Genomic DNA, 26334 nt, shown 5'->3' on the forward strand with positions numbered 1-26334 from the left:
CCATTTTGTTAACCTTAGATACCTATTATTAATAATATTAATGTGTAATGTAGAACTTTACTAATTTCCACAAAGGCTAAACCGATTTTATTACAATTTAATATAAAATTTATTTATTTAGAAAAATAACATAAGAATAGGTTCCAATAAAGATAATACTGCACTATTTATTATTATGACGTTGCTAGAAGATATATCTTTTTTATAAGTAAAAGTCTTGTAAAAGTATTGTTAATTTGCGATAATCATATAAACATAGATATTATCAGTAATAAAGTGTACCGTGTAACGTTATCTTACCGATAATTCATATATTTTATGTTAACTAATCTTTTGTTTCCTTATTTTAGTATTTTATGAACATCACAAAAAATATCAGAATATATTTCTTTTTAACAAGAAATTTGAGTTAAAATGGTTTATAATTTCATACAAATACACAAAAGTGGACTGAGAAGGAGATCATCTGTGAAATCGGATAAAATTAAATTGACATATGATAATGATCTTGATTATTTGGGTGAGTTAATATATTATTAAGCTTGAATTTTGTTAGTAGGCATGGTAGATTATAGTTAGGGAGACCTACGGACCTATCTATAATATTATGTTATTTTTCTGGTATTATAATTAAAAATTTTAGATAAATGTATCTAAGACGATTTAAAGTCACGCGAGCACGCGTGTCAGAAGTGAAATTAATTTGGCATGATTCAAAGATACCTCAGACAACCGCTAGTGAAAGACATAACTTCAACTTAAACTCAAACTCAAACATTTATTTATTCAATTAAACTTCTTCGAGAAGCACTTTTGAAACGTTTTTCCATATTTTTAACATTTACCACCGATTCGGAAAGCAGTATCTATAGAGTAGAACCGGCAAGAAACTCCATAGTTGCTCTTTTTAATCATGTCAGTAATACAATTTAATTTTACAAAATATGTAACTGTATATTATCATAATATGCCAAAGAACTGTCCTGTGGTTTTTACGCGACAACCCTCCATGGGTTTTTATCTTATTCTCTGTATACCACTTCAACATACTCAACTTAGTTTCCATCACTATAACAAGGCACTGTTTACAATCACGTGACTACACAAACAACATGTCATCCAAAATTAGGTTACACCCAAACTCATAAACTATCCATTGACTATCCATTGACCATTATCCATTGTGATCTGAATGTAGCTGTGCGTCAATCGTTAAAACCCCATGGAAAGGCAAGTCACGTTTAAACGACCCATTAGTTATGTTTTGGTCACATTTAAACCTATTTATATGATAGGAAAAGGATAGGAAATAACTCGTGCTTTGGTTGTGTTAAATTCATTTATAATCCTATGTTTCGAAGATGAAATAGTATTGCTTCGTGTTCTTCTTGAGAGAGAATTTGCAAGGGAGGTGTAAGGTAAAATCTTGTAAAATGATGATAAATACCTATAAGTATCGGAGAGGTTTTGATTACAATTATAATTAAAGAAAGGCTAGGAAGATTTGTTAATAATCATAGATTTACTGATTTTTTTCTGTTCCGAATAATCATCCTCTAAAAAATATGGGGAATTTCTTTTTTTTTTTATTTTAGGAGTACAATTCGGCAGGTTGCGTAATGTAGGTATGTAGGTATAAGTATAACAAGTGCACAATTACAATATTTAATTAGTAGTAGGTAGTAATTACGGCATCTGCATGACCATATTTAACTCTGTAGCACTGTAAATTTAGATATTTTTTTAGCAAAAAGGTCAATTACAAGTCAAGGCCAATAGTTTTGGACAATGCACGGGGATTCCACCGTATCATTCGGATTTTGAGCTGATGCATATATGTAGTGGTGGTGACGAAGAAAAAAAAAATGTCTCGGTCTGGTAGGACACAGAAGGCTGATCACGCAGATCACCTACTTGTCCCTAAAGAAAAATCGATCAGTAAAACAGATGTATGCATAATGCATCTGCCCCTTACCCCACTACGGGGACATGGGACTTCACTTTTAATACGGTATACATATATCGGTATCTGTGTTGTGATGAGTTATGAAAAATAACAAGTTTTTTTAGAACAAGCATACTTTCTTTGACACCTGTTGATATAGTAAACGATTGATTACCTTTATTAGTTAACATAAAAAGTAATAAAATGTAGCTTTTAACACAAAAAGTACTTAGTAATTATTTATTTATTTTTATTCCAAGTTCTTTTATAGGTACATGACTTATGATTTCAATACCTTTGTAAACCTAAATATTAAAATATATACCATACTAGCGGTCCGCCCCGGCTTCGCCCGTGGTACATATTAACGTTTTCTCTACATAAGAACCATCCTCGTACTTCAAGGAATATAATAAAAAAAGAATTATCGAAATCGGTTCAGCCGTTCTCGAGTTATGGAATTACAACGAAAAGTGGCATTGATTTTTATATATTAGATTTTCTGATAGTCATCAAAACCAAAAAGGAAAGACGAGATTATCAAAATATATACTTACATACAGTTATTTATTAATTAAATACATTTAGAACCGTTATTAATTAACCCGTTAGCGGAAGTTGTTTTTTCGCGGTATTTTAAGAACATGTTTTTACACTTTTTCGTGAAAAATTCAACAAAATGATAATAAAATGTATATATTTGTTTACAGAAAGCTCCTTCGGGATGCGACACGTGATCATCTTCCTTCTCTTTCTCTCCACCGTAACGTCATATGCAACCAGAGTCAGCATGAGTTTGGCCATAGTGGCCATGACCAAGCCGAATAATTACGATTTTCCGGTAAGTTTTTTATTTTATAGTTGGCTATGTTTATACCTACCCGGCTTTGCTCTTGGTACCTACACGCAAATAAAAAAAGAACATATTATTTACATTGAGATATACATTATGGAGACGACACCGCCTACATCACTTATGTTCCGCTCAACATACGCCATATGGCGTAACTGCACGCTCATTTTTTATTTGTTTTAAAGTGAAACGCATCAAATATGCCTTCGTGTGTGATACGATATTGCACAAATAATACGGAAAAGTGCAAAGGAATAACTTTCATCGGTAAGTACCTAACTAGATATTAATTTTTAAAACTTAGAGCAAAAAAAAAATGGCGCACAGATTTTGTTCGTGGTGTCTCCTCCATATTATTATGTATATCTCAATGATTATTTACACATATTTTAGCGTTTATTAACACTCAAGGATCACGTATCTAAAGGAGATTTTTTTTTTTGGAAACGTCCGTTCCTAAGTTTCCGCGCGTTCAAACAAACAAACTTAAGCTTTTTATTTCAAGTATATATTATCTACTAGCTTCCGCCCACGACTTTGTACGTGCATCCCTGTTTTTCCCCGTTCCCGCAAGAATTTCGGGAAATCCTTTCTTAGCGGATGCCTACATCCTAACATGTACCTGCATGCAAAATTTCAGCCCGATACGTCCAGTGGTTTGGGCTGTGCGTTGATAGATCACTATATCAGTCACCTTTGAGTTTTATATATAATATATATAGACAGCTAGTCTAGGTTCTGATCTGATCTGCTCACCCTTATCACGAGGCGAAATCGTTTCCTTTTTTTAATTGATATCAGGCCTACCGAAATTCTGGAAGCCAGAAGCGACATAATTTTTAGTAGGTAGCATAAGTTAAAATTTTATAAAAACGAATAAATAAATAAAGTTTACTTCAAAACCTATCGTATTAAAAATACACTTTACGGTCAACATAACGAAAAATATACATACATAATATAATATTCTACTCTAGCTATTTGTTCCGGCAAATTCCGAGTTAATAAGCCGAGCAAATCACAACACTAAAAGTTTAGTGATTAGTCTTTACAAAAATTCAGACAAATAAACGACCTTTCATGCACGTTTAGGCGAATTGCAAATTAACAAAAAACGTCATCAACATTAATAATACAATAACAACAATATGAAACATACTAGCAAAATAATCTAGGTTCTGTTTATTATAAAATGTGACCAAGGTCTTAACTCTTAAGTACTTGAAAGCAATTGACTATTCGATTTGATTTCGTAAAATTATTAATTAGAAAACTGTGTTATAACAGATATAATTAATAGTGTCATGTAAGCGGCCCTGATAATTTAATTTATTGCAACTAGCTACCGCCCGCGGGTTGGTCCGTTTCTAATTAATAAATTCTCTCATTTCTTCAAGCACAGGTTAGCTATTATATAAATCAATTAGAAATAGATATGTAGACTAAAACTATTTTGCGTATTTAAATTTACACTTGTTAGTAAAATATAATCAGGTGGCAATTATAGCCGAATCCCCACTAAAATTGGTTCGAGAATTTAATTTATTTCGCTGGTAAACTCATTGGTCTGTGTTAAGGGTATAAAGCAAAATTAATAAACTTCTATTAGATGATATGTGTAATATTCAGAACCAAATCAAAAACATAAAATATTAAAATTGAATAATAAAATCACGAAGTTACCTCTTATTTTCACACCTTTATACGTTTTCTACTTGACACAATACCTATCGGTGTTTTTTTTTCATAAACAATTATGTATATCAAAACATTAGCGAGATCTTTGTCAAAGCATTTTGTGTAATTACTTTTAGTTTTGGTTCTATCACTTACTTTGATTCGGTTATTTAATACCTAATCAAAATCCACTACACGCAAATTTTTATTTAAAAACATACCTGATATAATAGTAGTAAATTATGGGTTTTAAGACGATTTATAGGATTCCGTACCCAAAGGTTAAAACGGGACCCTATTACGGAGACTTTGTTGTCTGTCTGTCTGTCTCCAGGCTGTATCTCATAAACCATAGCTAAAAAGCTGAAATTTTCACAATTGATGTATTTCCGTTGCCGCTATTACAACAAAAAAAATATTAAGGGGGTCCCCATAGTACGGAACGCTTCGTGCGCGAATCCAACACGCACTTGGCCAATTTTATGTTTTCTGACTGTATATTTCCTAGGTTTAAAAAGATACTTTCAGACAACTGTAGATATAGACTGTATAGGTAGATGGTCCCAATGAAAAATATTTTTGGGCCAATTTTCTCAATACCTATCGGAAAATGGATATCTGATCTTCAGACGGTAACAAATTTGGTAGTTTAAGATAAGTATCAATTTCATTCTTAGTAAGTAGGTACTTGAGTTATCTTTTTGACAAACGTAAGAAAGTATTATAGATTTAGCGGGTAACTCCCGAAAATAATAAAATGACAAATAAATTTCGTATACACACCAATCTCTGTTTATCATGTTTTGATACATGATGTCAGAATAAAAGTTGCATTCCGTTTTGCGTAGATAATTTTTACACAATATATCGTGATCATAATATATTCGGCGAATACGAATATTCGGTGATTAGTTGTTATTTGTCAAATACCTACGAATATTCGTATTCGTTGCCTTTTTCGTTGCATCTCTAAAATTAAGCTAACCTACCTATAAACTTTATGAAGATTTCGGCTTGTCAAGAATACGCTGTAACGTTAAGTTCTGAGATATAATATGTATTTAATAATAACAGGACTTCAGCTATTGAAAAACAAAATTTATTTTTTCACAGCTTCAAGGGACAGTAGACCTGAGTAATTGATATAAATTTCAGCTTCATACCTCCACGCGTTCCTGAGAAAAAGGGTCTTGACAGACGGACGGACGGACGGACAGACGGACTAAGGGTTATATATTATATATTATAAGGGTTCCGTTTTTTCCTTTTGAGGTACGGAACCCTAAAAATGGAAAAGTTATTGGTCGTCTAACCGTCACTTTACCACATTGGAATTAATACTGCTTTATGACATCATGGTATCCTTAAAAATATAACCAAAATTAAAGTTTGAAATTTTAAGCGAATATCTTCCAAACAATATCCCTATATCTATATCGAATACTAGCTTCCGCCCACGACTTTGTACGTGCATCCCCGTTTTTCCCCGTTCCCGCAAGAATTTCGGGAAATCCTTTCTTAGCGGATGCCTACATCCTAACATCTACCTGCATGCCAAATTTCAGCCCGATACGTCTAGTGGTTTGGGCTGTGCGTTGATAGATCACTATATCAGTCACCTTTGAGTTTTATATATATAGATTTATTGGATATAGATATAAGGATATTAAGATTTTAAACCTACTCCAGACATAAAAATACTATCGTATTTATACGTCTTCAAGCACACGTTTTCTCAAACCCTATGGGTATCAAAATAGACGAATGACAGTAACTCAATAGATTTTCAAGTCATGTAATGTAAGGTCCCAGAACATATCTACTGGGATTTCACCCTTTGGCTGAATAAATTGCTAGACTTAGTGACTAGAATTTTAAAAACCTTCATTATATTATGGATAATGTGGATGGGAATGTGCTTGAAGAAACCTGATTTACTATTGTTACAATATTTTGATAAAATATACCGGCCACATTGAGGACCATTGAAGTCCTCCTCCATTTTTTGAAGTCGGTTAAAAATATTTATTTCTGTGTAATCGGAAAGCAGTGAGCGACGAGCAATACTTAAGTTCATTATAATATTATAAGGATATCTTCTAGTATCTAAATTAAACAAACTACTAGGAATTTTTATGAATGTAAACACAACAAACACATTTTTAAATACAAAATTATCATACAATAATATGAATTTCTTAACTTGAGAAATTTCGTTCATCCTATTTCTTTCCAATTCAAAATCGAACCTACACTCAACAAAATAGTCTTTATCACTAACCACTGATCCTACCGGGTAAATCACAAAAACACGGCCAAGCAAATCGTGTGTATAATTAACTTCCATAGAATTTAACCAGCTTTAAAGGCATTGTTTAAAATTTATCACGCCTAGTTGTTTTGTAAGTATATATTTTTTGTATTGTTTCAAATATGGCGCATATCATAAAAACTATTTGTCTTTTTGTCTTCACGACATAAACAACAAAGTGTATTTTTCAAGTATTTTTTGTTATTAATTTTCGGTCAATTTAAGCTGGCAATAATTAATTATTCTTGGACGTTTACAGAATGACATCTATGCATCTCATATTTTTCTTTATGACATACAATACAAATATAGGTACTTCGAAATACAAAGAATGTTTTTTTTTATAAAAATACAAAAAATGATATAGTTAACTGATGAAGTCAATCCTACGTATATTACGAAAAATATATGCTCTTTCATATTGTGATCTATACTACGATTTATATGATCTATACACGGTCCCTGCATAATATATCGCCTTAACATATTAGTCCATCGTACTGGTCCCTTATAACAGATGTAACTCAATGCTACCCACGTCCCGCCGAGAAAATCAAAGGAAACCCGCTACATAATGTTGTAAAACTTTCGCACTGGCGTTTTTAAACGCACTACTAAATTTGAAATAAAAACTCCGAATTTTTTGGTCTAAGATCCGAACATAAGGCGATTCAACGGCCGCGGCGTGATAATAGAATGAGACCAATTTTATAATTAATTTAGTCTATTAAAAAATGTATTAAAAATGGGTTGACTTGGAAAATCCTGGACAGGACATTTTTAATGAATTAAAAAATATTTTAATTTTTTATTAGGGTAAACGCAGGTATTAACGACCCCTCTAAGGCAATTTCAAAATCAACCATATTTTTTAAGTATACTGGTTCTTCTAAAGATTTATAATTTCATTTTATATGCTAGTGTTATGTATAAAAAATGTATTTATTGAAGCAAATACATTCTAATAAAGGATTATCTTGTAAAAAATAATTTACAATGTGACTTAGTCGATTGTTGCTATTACCGACCCATAAAAACGGCTGTGAAGCTATTAACGATTTTTATGCAGCTATTCCCGATCGTATGTGAGAGGAAGCCTTTTTCCAGCAATGGAATGTATAGAAGCTAGTGATGATGATGATTACCGATCTTAATAAAATGAAATAAAAATGCAAATATATTCGTATTTTTTAATTGTAGTTATTTTTAATAAAACAAATGAGTACTTTTTAGTAATGAACTAAATAATTATAAACTTTTAAATTAATCAACATAATACTATTAATATATGTACATATATTAAATTAAGGATTTCAAACTCTAGGATATTTCGTTATGCTATTTGATTGATTGCTTCGGCGAGTTGTGTTTTATTGAATACTTTTCGCCGCTTTCGTGGCTCCATATTTCTGGAAAAAATATACCTAATTATATGTTTTATGTTAATTTAACCTAAAAACCTAAAAATATATTTTTTTTAATTTTTTAAATTTAACCTAAAAATATAATTTTTAATAGGCACCTATTATGTCATAAAAGTAATAAAAATATATTTGCACGCTCAATTACGAGCAGAATGTTTAGGATCAATATTATCTGTATATACAAACATCTTTATTCTACATTCTGCAAATAAAGCAATTTGAATTTGAATTTGTAGATGAGAAACTAAACAATCTATATTCGATCGGTAATAGCTTCCTATAGTTGCTATTGCCGACCCACATGGGTCGGTATTAAAGTATGTAAGTATAAACCTAAATTGTATTACCGACCCATAAAAAAATGGTTATTTTAATTCATTTGACCATCAGACTATAAAATAGATTATAATTGATTAATGTCATACAAAATATGAACAAATGCATATTGTTTAAACAAAAAAAAAACAATGATTTACTTCTGTAACTATTCGATAGGGATCCTCGAAAATATCATAACTTTGTATAAATTGACAACGCTAAAAGACACAACACTAGACAAAAAAGTTTAGTCGCTAATAGATTTTTATGAAGACTCATAGCTTAGATTTAAACTGGTCCATAAAACCACTTGTGTTAGTGTGATATAATAACATAAAAGAAAATAAAACAAAAAGTTACGTTGCTGCCATTGCCGACTTACGGGTCGTTGATACCTGCCGCGGCTTAAACTGGTGAACCTAACACCGTCCCATTCTAATTTTAAGTTTTATCGTTTCAAATTACTTTTTATTAATAAAATGTTGTAAGAAATGAAAAGTTGACACTTAAATGCATTGACATTAAGTAAAATAAATTAAAGTATAGATGTTATTTGTTTGTAAATGTCTTAAAAAGATACTCACAGTACTTACCCGAAGGAACAACGGAACAGTACGACACGTCCTGCTTCCACGCTACCCCGCAGCAACTTACGCATTTTAACTCTTTTTTGCTCAGTTACTCACTCTAACGTTAAAGTATACGATACTCAAGTAATACATTCGTGTATAACTTTGCCTACCTATAGCTAGAATAGTTCTGGAAACGTTTAAATTTCGAATTACTTTTATAGGTCGGTAATACCTTCAGATTTTCGATGGGTCGTTGATAGCTGCGTTTACCTTAATTGCAGTTTCGAGATAATAAAACAATTTTGTAATAAAACAGTGCTGACATAATTTTTTTTTCATCATCCTATCAAGTGAAAATAACTGGTACCGACATACCTGTTTATACCTGCCAACCTAGCCGTTTGTCCCGGTAAATATTAGAAAACGACTATGACTGCACATTCTGTAGGTTTCATACTTTAAGTCTATTATAATATTTTTTTTTATTATCTTGATACTGCAATTAATTAAAAAAAATGTTTTATTTTTAATTCATTAAAAATGTCCTGTCCAGGATTTTCCCAGTCAACCCATTTTTAATAGAATAAATTTATTATTAAATGGGTCTCATTCTATTATCACGCCGTTGAATTTCGCCTTATGTTCGGATCTAAGACCATGTCTTTTATAAAAAAATATCCCTGAAATATGTATAGCCATATTATTTGTATTGTATCACCGGGCTGAAAGCAGTTTCCACATAGGCTCTTCTCCATCATGGCTTTATCTACGAAGATTCAAATTTATTCAGCCCTTTTTTCATAATACCTCTGATAATACAGAAACATTATAATATTTAGATTTATTACATCAAAATAAATATTTATATGATTAGAAGCATATTATATAAAAATTAAACACGCATATTGCATTTTGCTGAAGCATGTAATTGCATTAGAAACACTGTAAGAGCGAGTTAAATTAAATGTAGTTTTTTTTGTATTAAAAGGACATGGATGACAAAAGAAATATGAAGTTGAAAACAATTGGTCACATTTCTTTGTACATCGTGTTTTATCAGTTACTAGCTTACGGCCCGCGGCTTCGCCCGCTTTGTCTAAAACCTAATAAATTATATACTAAAACCTTCCTCTTGAATCACTATATCTATTAAAAAACCGCATCAAAATCCGTTGCGGAGTTTTAAAGATTTAAGAATACAAAGGGACATAGGAACAGAGAAAGCGACTTTGTTTTATACTATGTAGTGATGATGATGAAGATACCTACTCATAGGATGATAAAAAATACAACTTAACTATCACCGTTTTATAATACAAATCAAAGTAGCTTTCCGCCGCCTGTGTGTTTGTTTATTTAGATCTTTAAAATTACCGGACAGATTTTGATGGGCTTTCTCTTTGCAGATAGAGTGTAAAGTTCAAGAGGAAGGTTTTAGTACCTATATGTTTTGTTTACTTTTAGACAGCGCTAGCAAAGCCGCGGGCGAAAAGCTTTTTATAAATAAAAAGAGGATTAAAACGCAAGTGCGAAAGCCATTTGTATTCTGCCCTCGATCCACAGGTTCGCGTTGACACTAGCGCATATAGACCACGCGTGAACATATTACAATTTTAGGGTTTAGAAGTAATCTAGCAGTTATGTGGAATTCGTATCCTATGCTTGATAAATATATTGTATTTGGAAAAGTGTTGCGATTTTTGTAACCAGCTGTGCATGGTTTGGTATTCTTTCTAATGATATAAGTATTATTATAATATATAAAATATATAAATGATTAATCTAGGAAAAACATATTGTTTGTAACACCATATTTTTTCAGTATGTAGTACAAATTGAACCTTCATCATAATTATTATGAAGCTATTTTTGGCCATATTGTTTAATCTATATGATCTATACGTATACATGGTCCCTGCATATTATATCTCCTAAACAAATTAATCCATCGTACTGGACCATCGTACCCTTATAACAGATGTAACTTACAATACCTATTTACTTTATAGTTTAGAACCCCCCTATTTTACACAATTATTTAGTTCATAATATAACAAATTTTGAATTTCACAACAACGTACCAGGATATTATCGAAACATAAATCGAAATACACGAGCAAACGAAGAAAAAGTAATGATTAACATTTCTTAATCAAGACCTACGATAAGCTCGCTCCATTTGAACGTATCAATACGTTATGCAACTAGTTAATGAAGTAATGTCTCTAATAGCTTTGCTAATTAAAATTGCATTCATGATGTTTTCAAAATAGATTGAAGGAAATTGCTATGATGCAGGTGGGAAAGGGAATTCCATAAAACATAATTATTTATGTAACAAGCCGTTTCTAAATGAGTTAAACCGGGGTAAAAATATGGTTTTCATAATCATTGCAGTAGTGTCGGAAATCGAACAAATACTTTCCTGTGTATTATCCCTTATTAAAACGCTGGGAGCTATACTTCCCACGTCTCAGATTGAAGTAAATCGTGTTTTATTTTTATATGCTTAAACCTAATGCAGTGTAATATTTATCTACGCAATCTTAACATTTCAGAGAACTTTTTTTCATGGAAACACTTTTCAGAGAATTATTACATGTCATGGTAAACACACGTCAAAGTCAGATGACGTGATTTTGCCACCGAAAACGACCATTATTTTTTTGTTTTTTGTATAGTGCTGAAAAAAAATTAGATAAGTAGATTTGAGTTTTAGCTATGTAAACTAGACTATATTACGGTTGCGTGAAACGTAAAAATATGCCAAGAATCTTTATTTATTTATTAGACACACCAATAATGACTCAATTAATACGATTTACAGAAGTACATTAATCATTATTTCCTAAACTGAATTGGCCATAAAGCAGGCGTGTACAACAATTATAAAAAAACAGGTCTTAAAATTTTTCAGTTTTAAGTCTAAAAATACATAGTTAATCAAATTTATCATCCATCGAGAAAAAAAAATAAGTACATAGTTATAAAAACATAAAATTCATTACACAATTAAAAATTTATCAAGAATACATAAAATGAATACTACAATAATAACATGAATAAAATTTTTGAAATTTTATACATCCATGAAATAAAAAAAAAATATGTAAAATTCAATTAAAACATGGCTAAAACACATAAATTATAAAATAAAAACACATAAAAGAAAATATGTCAATTACATCAAAAATCCATCAAAAATCCAAAAATCCAAAACAGTCACTGAATAACCTTTACTATTTTATTTTTAAAACTATAAAAATTATCGTGAAAGATGTCAATGTCAACGTTATTACTATGTTGTAAGCTATTTCTTTTATTGGTAACACTATTGTACGTTTTCATTAACCTATTAAATGGACTATTCTTTTTTAAATTGGTACGGGATAGACTTGGGCAGAAAGTACTAGAAACACCGTAACGTGGAATAGAGCGTGGAACTGACAAATTCAAATACATAATTAGGTTAGAGCAAAGGTTCCCATGAATAATTTTATGCAATGTATATAAATCAAGTAAATGACGGCGATTCTCCAATGAGCTCAATTTAAAATGATCCAGTCTATCTCTGTAATCTGCCCTAACCGAAATACGGTGATCCTTAAAAGCTAAGTACTTTGTGAAAGCTTTCTGTAGGCGTTCAATGCGGCCTATAATATGAATTTGATACTGCGGATTCCAAATCGTACTAGCATATTCTAAATGACTACGTACTAGGGCATTAAATAGGCAAATTATCGTACTTGCTTTTCTGAAATCTTTAGTATTTCGTTTTATAAAACCTAACATCTGCCAAGCTTTAGAACATATATGATCAATATGCTTTGAAAAGTTTAGTTTTTTGTCAAGTAATATACCTAGATCACGAACTACTGACACTTCCTTAACAGGTTGTTGATTAATCGTGTAAGCTGATTTAAAAGAATTCTTTTTTCTAGAAAATTTTATGTGAAGGCACTTGTCAGCGTTAATCTCCATTTTATTATTCCTACACCAGACTTGAATAGCATTTATATCATGCTGCAGAAGATATGCGTCATCAGAATTGTTCACACTACGATAAAGTTTTAGGTCATCGGCAAAGATTGAGCAATTACTATAACTAATGCAGTTAGATATGTCATTGATAAAGATTAAGAAGAGAGTCGGGCCTAGGTGTGACCCTTGGGGAACCCCTTACGTCGCAATATATTCACGAGACCTGAATCCACCCATGGTCACCCCTTGAACCCTATGGTGAAGATAAGAATGAAACCATTGGATGAGAGTTCCGTGGAAGCCATAATTCTTCAATTTTACCAACAGTGTTGCATGATCGACTTTGTCAAATGCACTGCTGAAGTCTGTGTATATGGCATCCGTTTCAGAGCCACTATCTAAGCATTCGCTGATATATGTTGAATAGTGCAGTAAATTTGACACTGTCGACCGATTTTTGCAAAATCCATGCTGAAAATCATTGATAAGGTTGCTAAAGTATGGAGTAACGGCGGATAGTACCAAACGTTCAAATATTTTTGAGAAAGTGTTTAGTAGAGAAACCGGACGGTAATTCTTGACATCATCTTTATCGCCTTTCTTGTAAATAGGGACGATATTTGCTGTCTTCCACGCGGTTGGAAAAATCGAAGACTCTAGGGATTTCTGAAATATGATTTTGAGCGGAAAGGAAAGATTATGGCTGGTTTTAATAATAAAAAATGGCGGGATTCCATCCGGTCCTGCGCCCTTACTAGGATCGAGGGAACGGAGCAATTTTAGAATATGGCTCTCAATTACCTCGATATTATATATGGAGAATTGTGAATATATATCATTATCCGCGGTAAATACTTGCTGGTCACTACATGAGAATATTGAATTAAAATGAGAAGCAAAGAGCTCGGAAATGCCAGGTCCAGTATCGGAAGACAAATTTCCTAATTTCATCCTAGAGGGAAAAGTCGACGAACAACCCCAACGACTTTTAATGAACGTCCAGAATTTTTTAGGATGATGCTTTATTGAAGCTTCTATACTAGTTATATAGTCTTTATATTGAGATTTAATTAATTTATTAATTCTTTTACTCAGGATGCCGACTTCTAGATTGTCTCTAGGATTTTTATAGATTTTAAACCTTTTACGCAGTTTTTCTTTTTCCGAGATTAGCTTAATAAGATCCTTTCTATACCAAATAGGATATTTTCGGCTTTTTGTTTTATGGCTGGGAACGTGAAGATTAATTACATCATTGATCAAACTATAAAACTTTGAGACCATAGCATTGACATCCTTACACGAAACCAATTCCTGTTCCCAGTTTATCTCTGACAGCTTGGAGTTAATCAAATAATAATCAGATTTGAAAAATTTTCGACTTGCATATGGTTTGTTTATTAAATATTTAGATTTAGATAATGCTACATTAATTTTAATTGCCGGATGATGAGGATCTAATCTAGCTAAGGGAACAGAAACCTTTGATACTACAATCTGACAATTTCGGCCAAAAACTAAATCTAAAATTCGCTGGTTATGATTTTTAACATTATTAAATTGGAGTAAATCATTTTGAGACATGAAATCGACTAGAGACAAGCCAGTTGAAGTATCATAGTTGCAAGGGCGTAAATACATATCTGATTCCACCGTCCAGTCGATAAATCCCATATTAAAATCCCCTATAACTATTGATTCACATGGATGCGATTGTATAGCATTACTTATATTTTCCAAAATACCATCTACTACATAAGAACACACTGGAGGAGGTAAGTAAACAGCACATAGTAAGATATCCCTAGTTTTGCCCTCCGATATGCATTTCAATGAAATCCATAAATCTTCATATACACTTTCAAGGTGACGCATACGAACAGATTGAATTTCTTTAGATATAGCTATAATAACACCACCACCTCTCGTCTTTATAGATGCCGTAGATTGCCGGTCTCTTCTATATCAATCATCAATCAATCAATCATCAGCCTTTCGATGTCCACTGCTGGACGTAGGCCTCTCCTAATGCACGCCACTGAGCCCGGTCGTTGGCTCTTTGCCGCCAGTTATGACCGGCAACCTTGCGGACGTCGTCACTCCACCGTGTAGCAGGGCGTCCTACGCTACGTTTGCCGAGTCGCGGTCTCCACTCTAAGACATGTGTGCCCCAGCGGTTGTCCGTTCTGCGGCACATATGACCGGCCCACTGCCACTTCAGCTTGCTAATTCGTTGGGCTATGTCGGTTACTTTTGTTCTCTGGCGAATTACTTCGTTTCGGACTTGGTCCCTCAGAGAAATACCGAGCATAGCTCTCTCCATAGCTCGCTGAGCGACTTTGAGTTGGTGGACCAGTCGTACTGTCAGTGTCCACGTCTCGGCTCCGTAGGTCATGACTGGTAGGACGCACTGATTAAATACCTTTGTCTTGAGGCATTGTGGTAGTGACGACGAGAAGACTCGACGCAGTTTACCAAAAGCTGCCCAACCCAGCTGTATCCTCCTGTTGATTTCTCTCTCGAAATTGTTCCCACCTAGTTGGAGCGTTTGCCCTAGGTAGACATACTCTTGAACAATCTCGAGAGATACTCCTTGGATGTTTATCGGCTCCGGTAAGACATGAGCGTTAATCATAACCTTTGTTTTCTCTGCGTTCATGCGGAGTCCGATGCGTGAGGAAGATTCAACTAGGTCGTTCAACATTTGCTTCAGCTCTTGCAGCAATTCAGCCATAATGACAATGTCATCGGCAAATCGTAAGTGTGAGATGCACTGACCATTGATATTGATGCCTCGTCCTTTCCAATCCAGCGTCCGAAACATATCCTCTAACGCGTTGGTGAACAGTTTCGGCGAGATTACGTCACCTTGTCTCACGCCTCGCTGTAGATGGATACATTTCGTACGCTGGTTCTGGATTTGGACGGACTCTTCTATATATATTATAATTTTCATTTAAAATCTCATTATCAAATACTGAACAATCCAACCAAGTTTCCGTACCAATAATTATGTCGTATTCGGTTTGCAGTGACATTAACCTTATACCATCTAGTTTAGTTTTCATACCTCGAAAATTTTGATAATATATATTGAATGGTAAAATATTGAATATGGGACTTTTTCCTAGGGCAATGATATTATAATTTGTTAAGAGATTCGAAATTCTTAATTTGTATGGGTTGAGATCGCTCATCCTTCCGGGTCAAAATTCTCCCGTTTCTTACCCAGACAAATTTTATACCTTTTTCCTTTGCAACGAGGCGTGTTTTAGCATGAAGGGACTTATAATATGGAGATAAATGTTCCGACACATAGATAGGAGCCTTATTTCCACCATAACCCAACAAACTAGAATTAATACGATCGTTTTGTGTGTTATTATTAAACTTTGACACAGCTGATATTATTCCATCTCGAACGTGTGTACTACGGAGCTTAAAAATAATAGATCTCGGTCTTTTATTAGAATCGTCGAGTTTTCTTACGCGTGTACATGTTATAATGTCGGATTCCTGAATTGGGTAGGAAACGATGGAGCAAAGCTGCTTCATTACAGAAATTAAGTTTTCGGCTTTATTTTCAGGCAGTCCGTTCACCTCCACATTATTCTCACGTGCATGTTGTTCTAATAAATTAATGCGCATTGATAAATCGCTGACATTAGATTGCAATACAGAATTCTCTTTTTTCAAAATCGAAGTAGTATCTTGAATGTGTTTAAATTCGCACTTTAATTGGTCATAGTCGGCGCATAAGAAATCTAAAGTCTTTTGAAAGTCATTTAAAACTGATAATTGGTCTCTGATCCCATTTAACTCCTTCGATATATAAGAATCGATTGATGCTTTAACAGCCTCATGCACTGCTGATTGAATTTCGCTTTTTATTAAGGATAATAAGTTCGGATCACAAATTGTTGACTTAGATTGGTTCTGCGCCGATTTCTTCCGATGAGTAATGTTGCTTTGAATTATTTGCTCGTCATCTGAAGAACTTGTAATTTTATGTGTAAGTGCATTTGAGCGAACCGGGGTATTTGAATTGTCACCTCTAGGAATCTTTTTATTGCGGCATGCCTGACAAGTCCATCCCCTTTTTTGCGATTCCGACATTAAGTTGAATTTCTTAAGGGGGATGTTAGCGCACAACAGATCGAAACGACTTGTGCAGTGTATACAAGATAGGTATTCGAGTCCACTAATGATATTTGGGCATGCACAACACAAGAGACCTTTATTATTAGAGGCCATATTTAATTTACTTTGATTTACTATAATATTATTACTATCTATTTTCTTTCTCTTTTTCCTCTCTTTATCCTTATATTCGGTAAAAGATTATGTAAGTTCTTGTTAAAGTAGATGATAAAAAAAAAAAAAAATGAAAAATATATTTGGTATTACGAGGGATCGAACCAAGGACTCAAGATTCTAATACCGATGTATGTTACACGAAGCCAAGCCAACCGTTGAGCGTCGAGTCAAATTACGCGATATTGTTCTTCGGATTTTTTAATTTATTTTTATCAGTTATGACTGAGGGTAATATAAAAATTTATAACGTTCACTTATAACGTAAATAAATACTTTCACTAGCACAATTTCGCACTGTTTGCACTTTATATTGTTTATTGTGTAACAGGATTGATAAATAATGTAATCAATCGTAATAAGCCAGGTGAGTTCACGTATATCACACGATTTAAATCAACAATAACTCTCAGCCGATTCACCGACGTTTTATTATGTTTTGGAACTATTTTCAAATTTAGGATGACAATTTGGAGACTCTTAAAATGTTCTCTCAATAACAACACAACTTTAGACCACTTTAACTATTTTTAAATAACAAATGTTTAAGGACACAATGTTTACATGTCAGAGTTTGACAGATGATGTTTATACCTTGTTAGAGTCGATTGAAATTAAGTCTTTAGGTGGGAAGATATCATCCCAGTGTTCTTCACTGCACACGACATTCGGAAATTCTATATATAAAATCCGTGTGTCTGAAAAATCTTTTTTAGTTGGTATAAGCAACTTATTTATTGTTATTCATTATTTTCTGATCAGATAATTAGACATCGTAACTCAATACATTAGTACTAACCTATTGCTTTTATTTTGTTTGAGAAAAATGCCTTGTTTATGTTGAAGTCATTCATTTTTCAATTCCCGAATTCTTCCCTTAGTAAAAAAAACTTGCATTGATGAGTACTTTCTCCTGCTTTATTAAAAAATATGATCTATATAATTTTTTACGATAAAATTTAATTCACAAGTGGAGTCAGGGCAACTAGCTAGTGTTTGAAAATATTGGTGTCATACTGGACACTGGGAGCTATAGTTCCCACCTTTCCAACCTTTTTACAAGAGAGAACAGATGACGGGATATATATATCCCACCAAAGAAAGGTTACTTCCCCCCCACTAACCCCTCTTTTGTGTGAATTTTTGAAATCTACGACCCAAAATTACCCAGGAACGTACCTTACTTTTTTGTTAACTCCTCCTCCACAGGCTCGCGTTTGAATAAGGGTTAAAATATATTTTCCAAATGATTTGTAATGTAAAAAATACGTAATTAAAACGTACGATTCATAAAATGTAACCTTTACTTGTATAAAAAAACAATAGTAATGTTTAACAATGTTTTATAATTCTTTCTTTTTCGTTATTTTAAAGTGGCACTTTAAATTTCACTGAAACTCAAAAGTGAACTACAAACAGAATTCGAGTGAAGGACCATTGATCCTTGAGTGCAGAATCCCAAAATATGTGGTCCAGTACATTTTTAAAAAGATGAAGGGTTAAATTCTCTTTGGTAGATAAATATTGTGTTTTTCTAGTGTATGGTTTCTACGTTATATTATTATGTTAATATAAAGGATTACTCCTCATCACGGCATGAGCCATCACGTGTGTACGATTTATATTTTGTTGTGTTTTTATCGAAAAACTAAAGAATTAAGTATGATAAAACTAAACTAGAATTTCTGGGGACTTTTATGCTTCGTAAAATTATACTAATTTTGATTAGGAATAAATCCGTAATTCTTGTCAATTCTATTTAAAAAGTTACTGAGTAATTAGTTAGATAAAGCCTACGCACTTACGCAGTATCTAAATTTATACGGGAAGTTTGTTACCTACTATGAAATTACTTAAGATTTGATGAAAATAGAACGTAAAGCAAAATACAGAATTAATTAGAAAGTTTTGGAACTATTTTGGTTTTAATGTTGTTATAACATTTCCATACAATATCTAAAGGTTAATATGATTCTCATATATTATAAATCTGAAGAGTTTAAAGTTTTTAATATTAAGTATAAAGTACTATTAGTTGCTTGTATTACATCCTTTAAAACGGAAATAAATTTTCCCAACTGAAAATAGGTTTATCCATTTGAAATTCCCTTAACAGGAACTGTCGCTAGAATGGATAATATGACATAATAAGGCCCATTGTCTGCCTCAAAATGCGTCACTGGCTGTCACACGTAATGATGAGAATGTAAAGTGATAAAATACCTTTTTCATTGTATATGAGGCTCTATTAGTAGTCAATAATTTTCTAATTATTACCCCGCAATTTGTCCTTAATGATAAGATGCGGATGGAAACAGTCCAATAAATATATAATTAGATTATGTATTTCAATGCACTTTATTTATAACTTTATGTAACATTACGTAATTTGTGTAACTTAAGTTCCCAAATAAATTATTATTGACTTGGATTGATCCCGATTAAAATATATACATGGAAAGCAGCAAAAATAATAACCTATTCGATGAATTTTTAAATAAAAACATAGTCTATGTCATTCTTAAACATATTTCTGATAAAATATGCGAAATACAAGCTGTTTAAACAATTAACAATAAAAATATACGTAAATAAAATGATTAATATTACTAATGTATTTTTAATGGAATTAATTTGTAATTAATATACAATATATAAAATTACTTTTAAATTATGTATGACAGGACCGATTTTCATCCAGAAACAAACAATCAAACAAACTCCTTTTATTTTTGAATATAAATTAATATAAGTAAGGTACTACTCTAACAAGACAAAATAAGTATCTACTGGCGCAAATAATCCTACTTATTATAAATGAGAAAGTTTGTGAAGATGGATGTTTGTTATTCTTTCACGCAAATAATACTGAACCGATTACAATGAAATTTAGACATAGCAATTAGATCATAGGGTCCATAAGACCCAGAATAGACATAGGCTAATTTTTATCCCGGTTTTTCTTTGAAAACGCGGGCGAAGCCATGGGCGTAAATCTAGAACTATACTATGGCTTTAATCATGGATTTTTTTTCCAGGTGTTCGCATGGGAGCAAGGCATCCGGGACACGATCCTATCCTCCTTCTTCTGGGGATACGTGGTACTGCAGATCCCAGCTGGTCTGATTGCTGGAAGATTTGGCGGGAAGATGCTGGTGCTGGTTTCCATGCTGATCACGGGCGTTGTCAATCTGTTTACACCTTTGTTGGCTACTAAGGTAATTTTGCAAGTGATTTTTAATGACAATATTTTATCAGATTCTGGCTACATTAATTTTGTGCAACAGCTAATTGCACTGTAGCAATATTCACCAAAATAATTTAATAAAATAGGTAATTTCGATATTCCATAAATTATCTAGATACCATTAATATTATATAGTTTACTTTAGTGGTTATAATTTATTATAATGTTGATGTTTATTTGGCGATGTTTATTAAAATCTGTTGTTAACAATAAATATTGTTTACGTTATGGTTGACTAAGAACAAGTCGAATAACTTTATAGTCTGTATTAGAAGCATAGTTGAACATTCGATTTTCAAGTAAATGAAGGATTTAAATACCTACTTTTTATAGTATAAATAACAAAGAATCTTTTAATACTTGTTTTCTGTTTTCAGGGAGACTGGATAGCGGTATGTGCGTGCAGGATCCTCATGGGTCTATCTCAGGGTATGCTGTATCCAAGCATTCATGGGCTTATTGGTCAATGGTCACCGTTGTCAGAGAGAAGCCGGATGGGAACTATTGTATATTCTGGTACGTATCTAACTATATTATGAAGAAAAATATTGCTGTTAGAATTTCTTCCAAGGGATAAGCTACTTCGCTAGTACCTACATACATAATATAATATAAATAATAATATATCCCTTACATAATCCCTTATAATATATTATTATTATAGAACTTCAGACAATTTCCACGTACGCTTGCTGTCAGGGATCTTAACATACCTCTAATGTCTTAAAGCAGTATTTCCAGCGTCGAAAAATGAGAGTTTTAGGTCTTTTACTGCAATCACTCAACCACACTCAGGCTTCATGGCATGGCAAATTTAATTTTCATTCTATATACCATGACATGATAACATTGAATAAATCATAAGTATAATATAATAATAGTCGAGTTCATTTCAAAGCCATAATTTGTAAAATGATAACGGTTTCGTACCTTGGAACAATACAATCAATTGAGAATAATATGATACATATAAACAAGAAGTACTTTTCAATAATGTTCAGTTAGGATAACAAATAAAAACTAACAATATTCGTTCAACGAAATTGTTTCCAGATTTTTCCATCTCAAGTCTTGTGGGAAATTACAAGCAACATGCAAAACGTATCGAAACCGCGACTATTTGTTTTCAAAATTGAGTTAGCTAGCGTGGAGAAACTTAGATTAAAATACACCACCAATAAACCAGTATAAAAAAATGCAATTTCAATTCTTAACCCAATATTGCTTATTCTCTTGGGAGATTGTAAAGTTGTTGTATGTAATAATCGTAAAAAGAAGTATAATGAGGATCCCATTTAGACACAGAGTTACAGAAAAGTTATAAGAAGCGCATACAGTAATAAAGTTAACGCGAACAGAAGAACATTTTTACTATAGTCATTAGTCATACTACATAATATTTTAACAACAACATAGCATCTGCTTCACTTTAAACTTCTGCCAGCAAGAAAATTAGGCAACATACGAAACTTGTTGGGATAGTTCTTCGTTCGCTATTCTAACTAGTGAAACATAACAAATAATATGTTATACAATACTAGATAGTAGATACTCATCCCGGCTTTACTCGGATAGGACTAGTAGTAGTATATAGTAGTTTCTTCTATTCAGTTTTTGAACGCAAATCAAACAAACCAAGAGTCGATTGAATCGTCCTTGAATCATAATAATTAGTGGTGAAAGTTGAAACTGGCTTAATAATAATAATAATTAACTCTTTATTGTACACCAAATAATACAATACAAAAAGAATAACAGCTATTAGGAATATTGTGTATTAGGCGGTCTTATCACTAACTAGTGATTTCTACCAGACAACCTGTGATCGAGGAAATGCTTCAATATTATAAACTTTTTTTTATTAATATGAATTACTATTTTCGTAAATAGATAGATTCATCCTATATTTCTTTTAAATAATTTTCGTAAATAGATAGATTCATCCTATATTTCTTTTTTTCAGGCTCTCAACTCGGTACAATCATCGAAATGGTGGTGGCCGGTTGGCTGTCCGAGAGCAAATGGGGCTGGCCATCTGTCTTCTACGTTGCTGGTATCACCTGCCTCGTATTTGCTGTCATCTGGTTCATCTTCGGAGCTTCCACCCCTGGTACCTGCAGGTGGATATCGAAGGAAGAAAAGAAGTTCATTGAACTCAGCGCAGGAGCTACTGATATTAATCAGTCAAAGGTATTTAAGATATTATGGTTTTGTATCATGTGGCTCTTTTCAATGTAATCAGAATTTCTTGGTTCATTTGAAGGGTGTTTGGTTTCTGGTTTGGATATTTATAAATTGGCTAATGGAGAATCATCTGTATCAATTAAAATCAATATACCTACTTACCTGCTTTTGTATATAGTTATGTTCATTTAAAGTCAATCTATTGGCAAATTAACTTTAATTTTCATAAATTCCATGATAAACAAATAAGCTTAAATTTTACTTTGGACACTTAACCGTCTTATAATTACATAGGCTACAGACTTTAAAAATTTATTCTGTTGTTTAATAAATTATTTCGGACTAAAAAGTAATTTCGCTTTTTTTGCAGAATATGCCTACACCATGGAAGAAAATTTGGACATCTCTACCATTCTGGGCAATTCTCCTCGCTCACTGCGGCCAAAGTTTGGGCTTCTGGACTCTTCTTACCGAAATGCCTTCCTACATGGACAAAGTTCTCGGTGTTGCTATTAAAGATGTGAGTTTAAATCTTTGTAATTTGTATGCATTTGATTCATGCTACTGACCGATGCCACAGAATTTTCACTTCTGACACGTGTTCGGCACACACTCTTTTTAAAATTTTAAACTACATAATTTATTATCTACGAGTAGGTATACAATAAAAAGATGTGTGGCACTCGAGGACTGCCGCGGTAAAGCTATTGCTATGCCTTCATGCCACACCTCTGCCTCGGAGTGGGGAGCGTGAGGTTTTTCGTTACGGAATTTCTCGATTCAGTCTCCGCGCTCGAGGCCCGCGATCTTAGCCCGCGATAGAAGCTATGCAATAGCTTAATAATTAATTGTTGTTTCTTTCAGAATGGAATCTACTCAGCATTACCATACGCTGCTATGTACATCCTCAGTTTTGTGTTCAGTTGGACAGCTGATTTCTTGATAAACAGAAATATTTTAAGCCACGGTGCTACCAGAAAGATCTTTAATACTATTTGTGAGTACTTTTTAAATATTTTATATAATTATTAAAATTTGACAGTCTCCTATTATAATGTTATGTTTGTGTGTTGTTAATGTTATGTTAAATTACTCATTGTTTTTATTTATTTATTTACTCTTTATTTTAAAACATACTAAAAGCCATCTCTGCCAGGCAACCTTCTTCCTTTTACATTGATTTAATTTTATTTGCGTGAGCTCCTACAAGATTCACACCTATTAATACGTATTCTACATAATTTGTTTATACTTATATAAATTTTCCAGCCTTCTGGGGACCAGCAGCAGCTCTTCTAGGTCTCTCGTATATCCCAGCAGGTCATGTGCCACTCGCAGTTGCTATGTTGACCGTCACTGTTGGCTTGAATGGCGCTCACTATGTGGGATTCTTGGTGAGTACTACAAATTCCACCATAGGCTGTATACCATAGCTGAAAGTATACCATACCGTATTACGATGTTCTATATTTTTTTTTAATGTGTTTATGACAAGGTGTGGCTTTGTGCAGGGTAAAAAGTTTAAGTTTCATTTTGCTGTTTACTAAATTATTTAAAAGTAACGCGAAGTAAGTAAGTTACGCTTATTTTTACAGACTAATTGGGAAATAATTTGAGCTTGAATCAAATTGGTTTAAAATCCTATCTGTTATTCTAAACTATGTTCATGATCACGTCAAAATATCATCGCGTAAAGCTATAGTCGGTACCTAATACTTATCAATACAAGACAGTAATTAGTGTAAAATGGTTTTTCATCAAAAAATGGGTTACTTTTTACGTTTTATAGATAAATGTTTAATCCTACTTTCCTTTTACAGATTTCCCACATCGACCTGTCTCCAAACTTCGCCAGTACTTTGATGGGCATCACCAACGGCTTTGGAAACATTTTCTCCATCATGGCTCCCTTGAGCGTGACCCTCGTTGTTCGAGATGAAGTAAGTGTATTAAACTATAGCTCTATTATTATTTCTATATATAAATCATAAAAGATTGTATCTTACTAGAATATGAAAAGATTCATGCATAGATCTTTAATGAAATTATAGTGTAACACTTAACACTACCTACATTTAAAGTAAATTATTGACAAATAAATCCAGATCAAATTTCAACGCAGACAGACTAAAAATTTTTTTTTAGTTTAGAAGACTAAAAAAATTACCTTATACAAAAAAACGACGTGTGGCACTCGGGGACTGCCGCGGTAAAGCTATTGCATGCTATGCCTTCAAGCCACACCTCCGCCCGTCGGAGTGGGGAGCGTGAGGTTTTTTTCGTTACGGAATTTCTCGATTCGGTCCCCGCGCTCAAGGCCCTCGATAGAAGCTATGCAATAGCTTAAAAAAAATTGTATCTATAACTGGAAATACATCGTCAAAACGTTGAAAGGTTCAAAACAAAGCAATATCTACTATAATTGTACATTGATTTATTTCTCCTACAGACAAGTGCTTCAGAATGGCGCAAGGTCTTCTTCATCTCGATTGCTTGCTACTTCTTGAGCAACCTCTTCTTCCTTCTATTCTACTCTGGAACTGTTCAACCCTGGAACGAACCGAAACCTACAGCTAGTATTGGTAAGTTTTCTAATATTGTAGCGTTTAGCCAATAGAAAATAATTACAAATTTAAAATTCAAACGGAATGTAACCTTAAAATTGACTGGTACAATTTGTTACTTCCCCTTTGCGTATAGAAAAGGCATTAAAAATCGAACCTGAAGCGATAGAATATTTTTAGCATGTTAGCTACGTATGCTAAAAATATTCTACTTATGTGTCGATGTTTAAAACCTTTTGTCTGGCTAAATTTGGACTATTACGTGAAGGACTTATAAGCGTTACCTACATTATTATAGCTAATCATTTTTTTCTTACAGAGGATGGCGTGAAACACAAAGAAAAGGAAGAAAAACCGAAATCGAGTGACAAAGAGGCTAGCGGGGAACATAAATTCTGATTTAGAGGATTCCATACAACCGCTCAAAACTAGTCAATTATGTTTATGTACAAAGGAACAACTTATTATTAGATTATTTGTACATAATATTATGTATACTGTTACTATTAGATAAAAAGAAATATTCCGAAACGAGTCATCGAAATAGCGAAAATCCTAATCGTGTAAATAATATATTTTGTATTTCAAACAATTTTATTTTAATTACTAATGGACACAAAGAGCAGTTTAGTTATGAACCCAGTTTTCTATAATATTATGCTTATGCGTTTAAATTTACTATCAACTATCAAACAAAAGCTATGTTGGATCGATAATTTTGAATATACATATTTGTATTGTTCATAATAATATTCGAAAGAAACGAACAAACAAAAAGAAAATATGTATACGAAATTTTTAATAAGTTGCCATGTTTTGAAGTGAAACTTCTTTATATCGGGGTTGGATAAAAATTTAGTGTAACATTTTTTCGTTACGTGTGACATTTTTCCGTTACGCGCCATCTTCTTCTTATCCCTACCACGCGTGATTTCGTATTTCTG

The 26334-nt window shown here is 32.8% G+C and overlaps 1 protein-coding gene across 2 annotated transcripts in view; it reads left to right on the forward strand.

Annotated features, from left to right (window-relative positions):
• LOC123696167 (putative inorganic phosphate cotransporter) overlaps nucleotides 1-26107 on the forward strand; it is a 40848-nt gene extending 14741 nt beyond the window's left edge. Inside the window, exons 1-11 of one of the 2 annotated variants that reach the window (XM_045642223.1) lie at nucleotides 400-520; nucleotides 2656-2786; nucleotides 20434-20613; nucleotides 21020-21158; nucleotides 22606-22832; nucleotides 23197-23346; nucleotides 23691-23823; nucleotides 24096-24220; nucleotides 24647-24766; nucleotides 25276-25408; nucleotides 25710-26107. In XM_045642223.1, the coding sequence (XP_045498179.1) occupies nucleotides 415-520; nucleotides 2656-2786; nucleotides 20434-20613; nucleotides 21020-21158; nucleotides 22606-22832; nucleotides 23197-23346; nucleotides 23691-23823; nucleotides 24096-24220; nucleotides 24647-24766; nucleotides 25276-25408; nucleotides 25710-25789 (1524 nt within the window). In that variant the 5' untranslated portion in view covers nucleotides 400-414 and the 3' untranslated portion in view covers nucleotides 25790-26107. Of the gene's footprint in view, nucleotides 1-399; nucleotides 521-2655; nucleotides 2787-20433; nucleotides 20614-21019; nucleotides 21159-22605; nucleotides 22833-23196; nucleotides 23347-23690; nucleotides 23824-24095; nucleotides 24221-24646; nucleotides 24767-25275; nucleotides 25409-25709 lie in introns of those variants that run through there. The other variant, XM_045642224.1, reaches the window with a different exon arrangement.
• The last annotated feature ends 227 nt before the right edge of the window (nucleotides 26108-26334 follow it).

Source organism: Colias croceus, chromosome 12 (assembly GCF_905220415.1).
Source record: "Colias croceus chromosome 12, ilColCroc2.1".
Taxonomy (NCBI): Eukaryota; Metazoa; Arthropoda; class Insecta; order Lepidoptera; family Pieridae; genus Colias; species Colias croceus.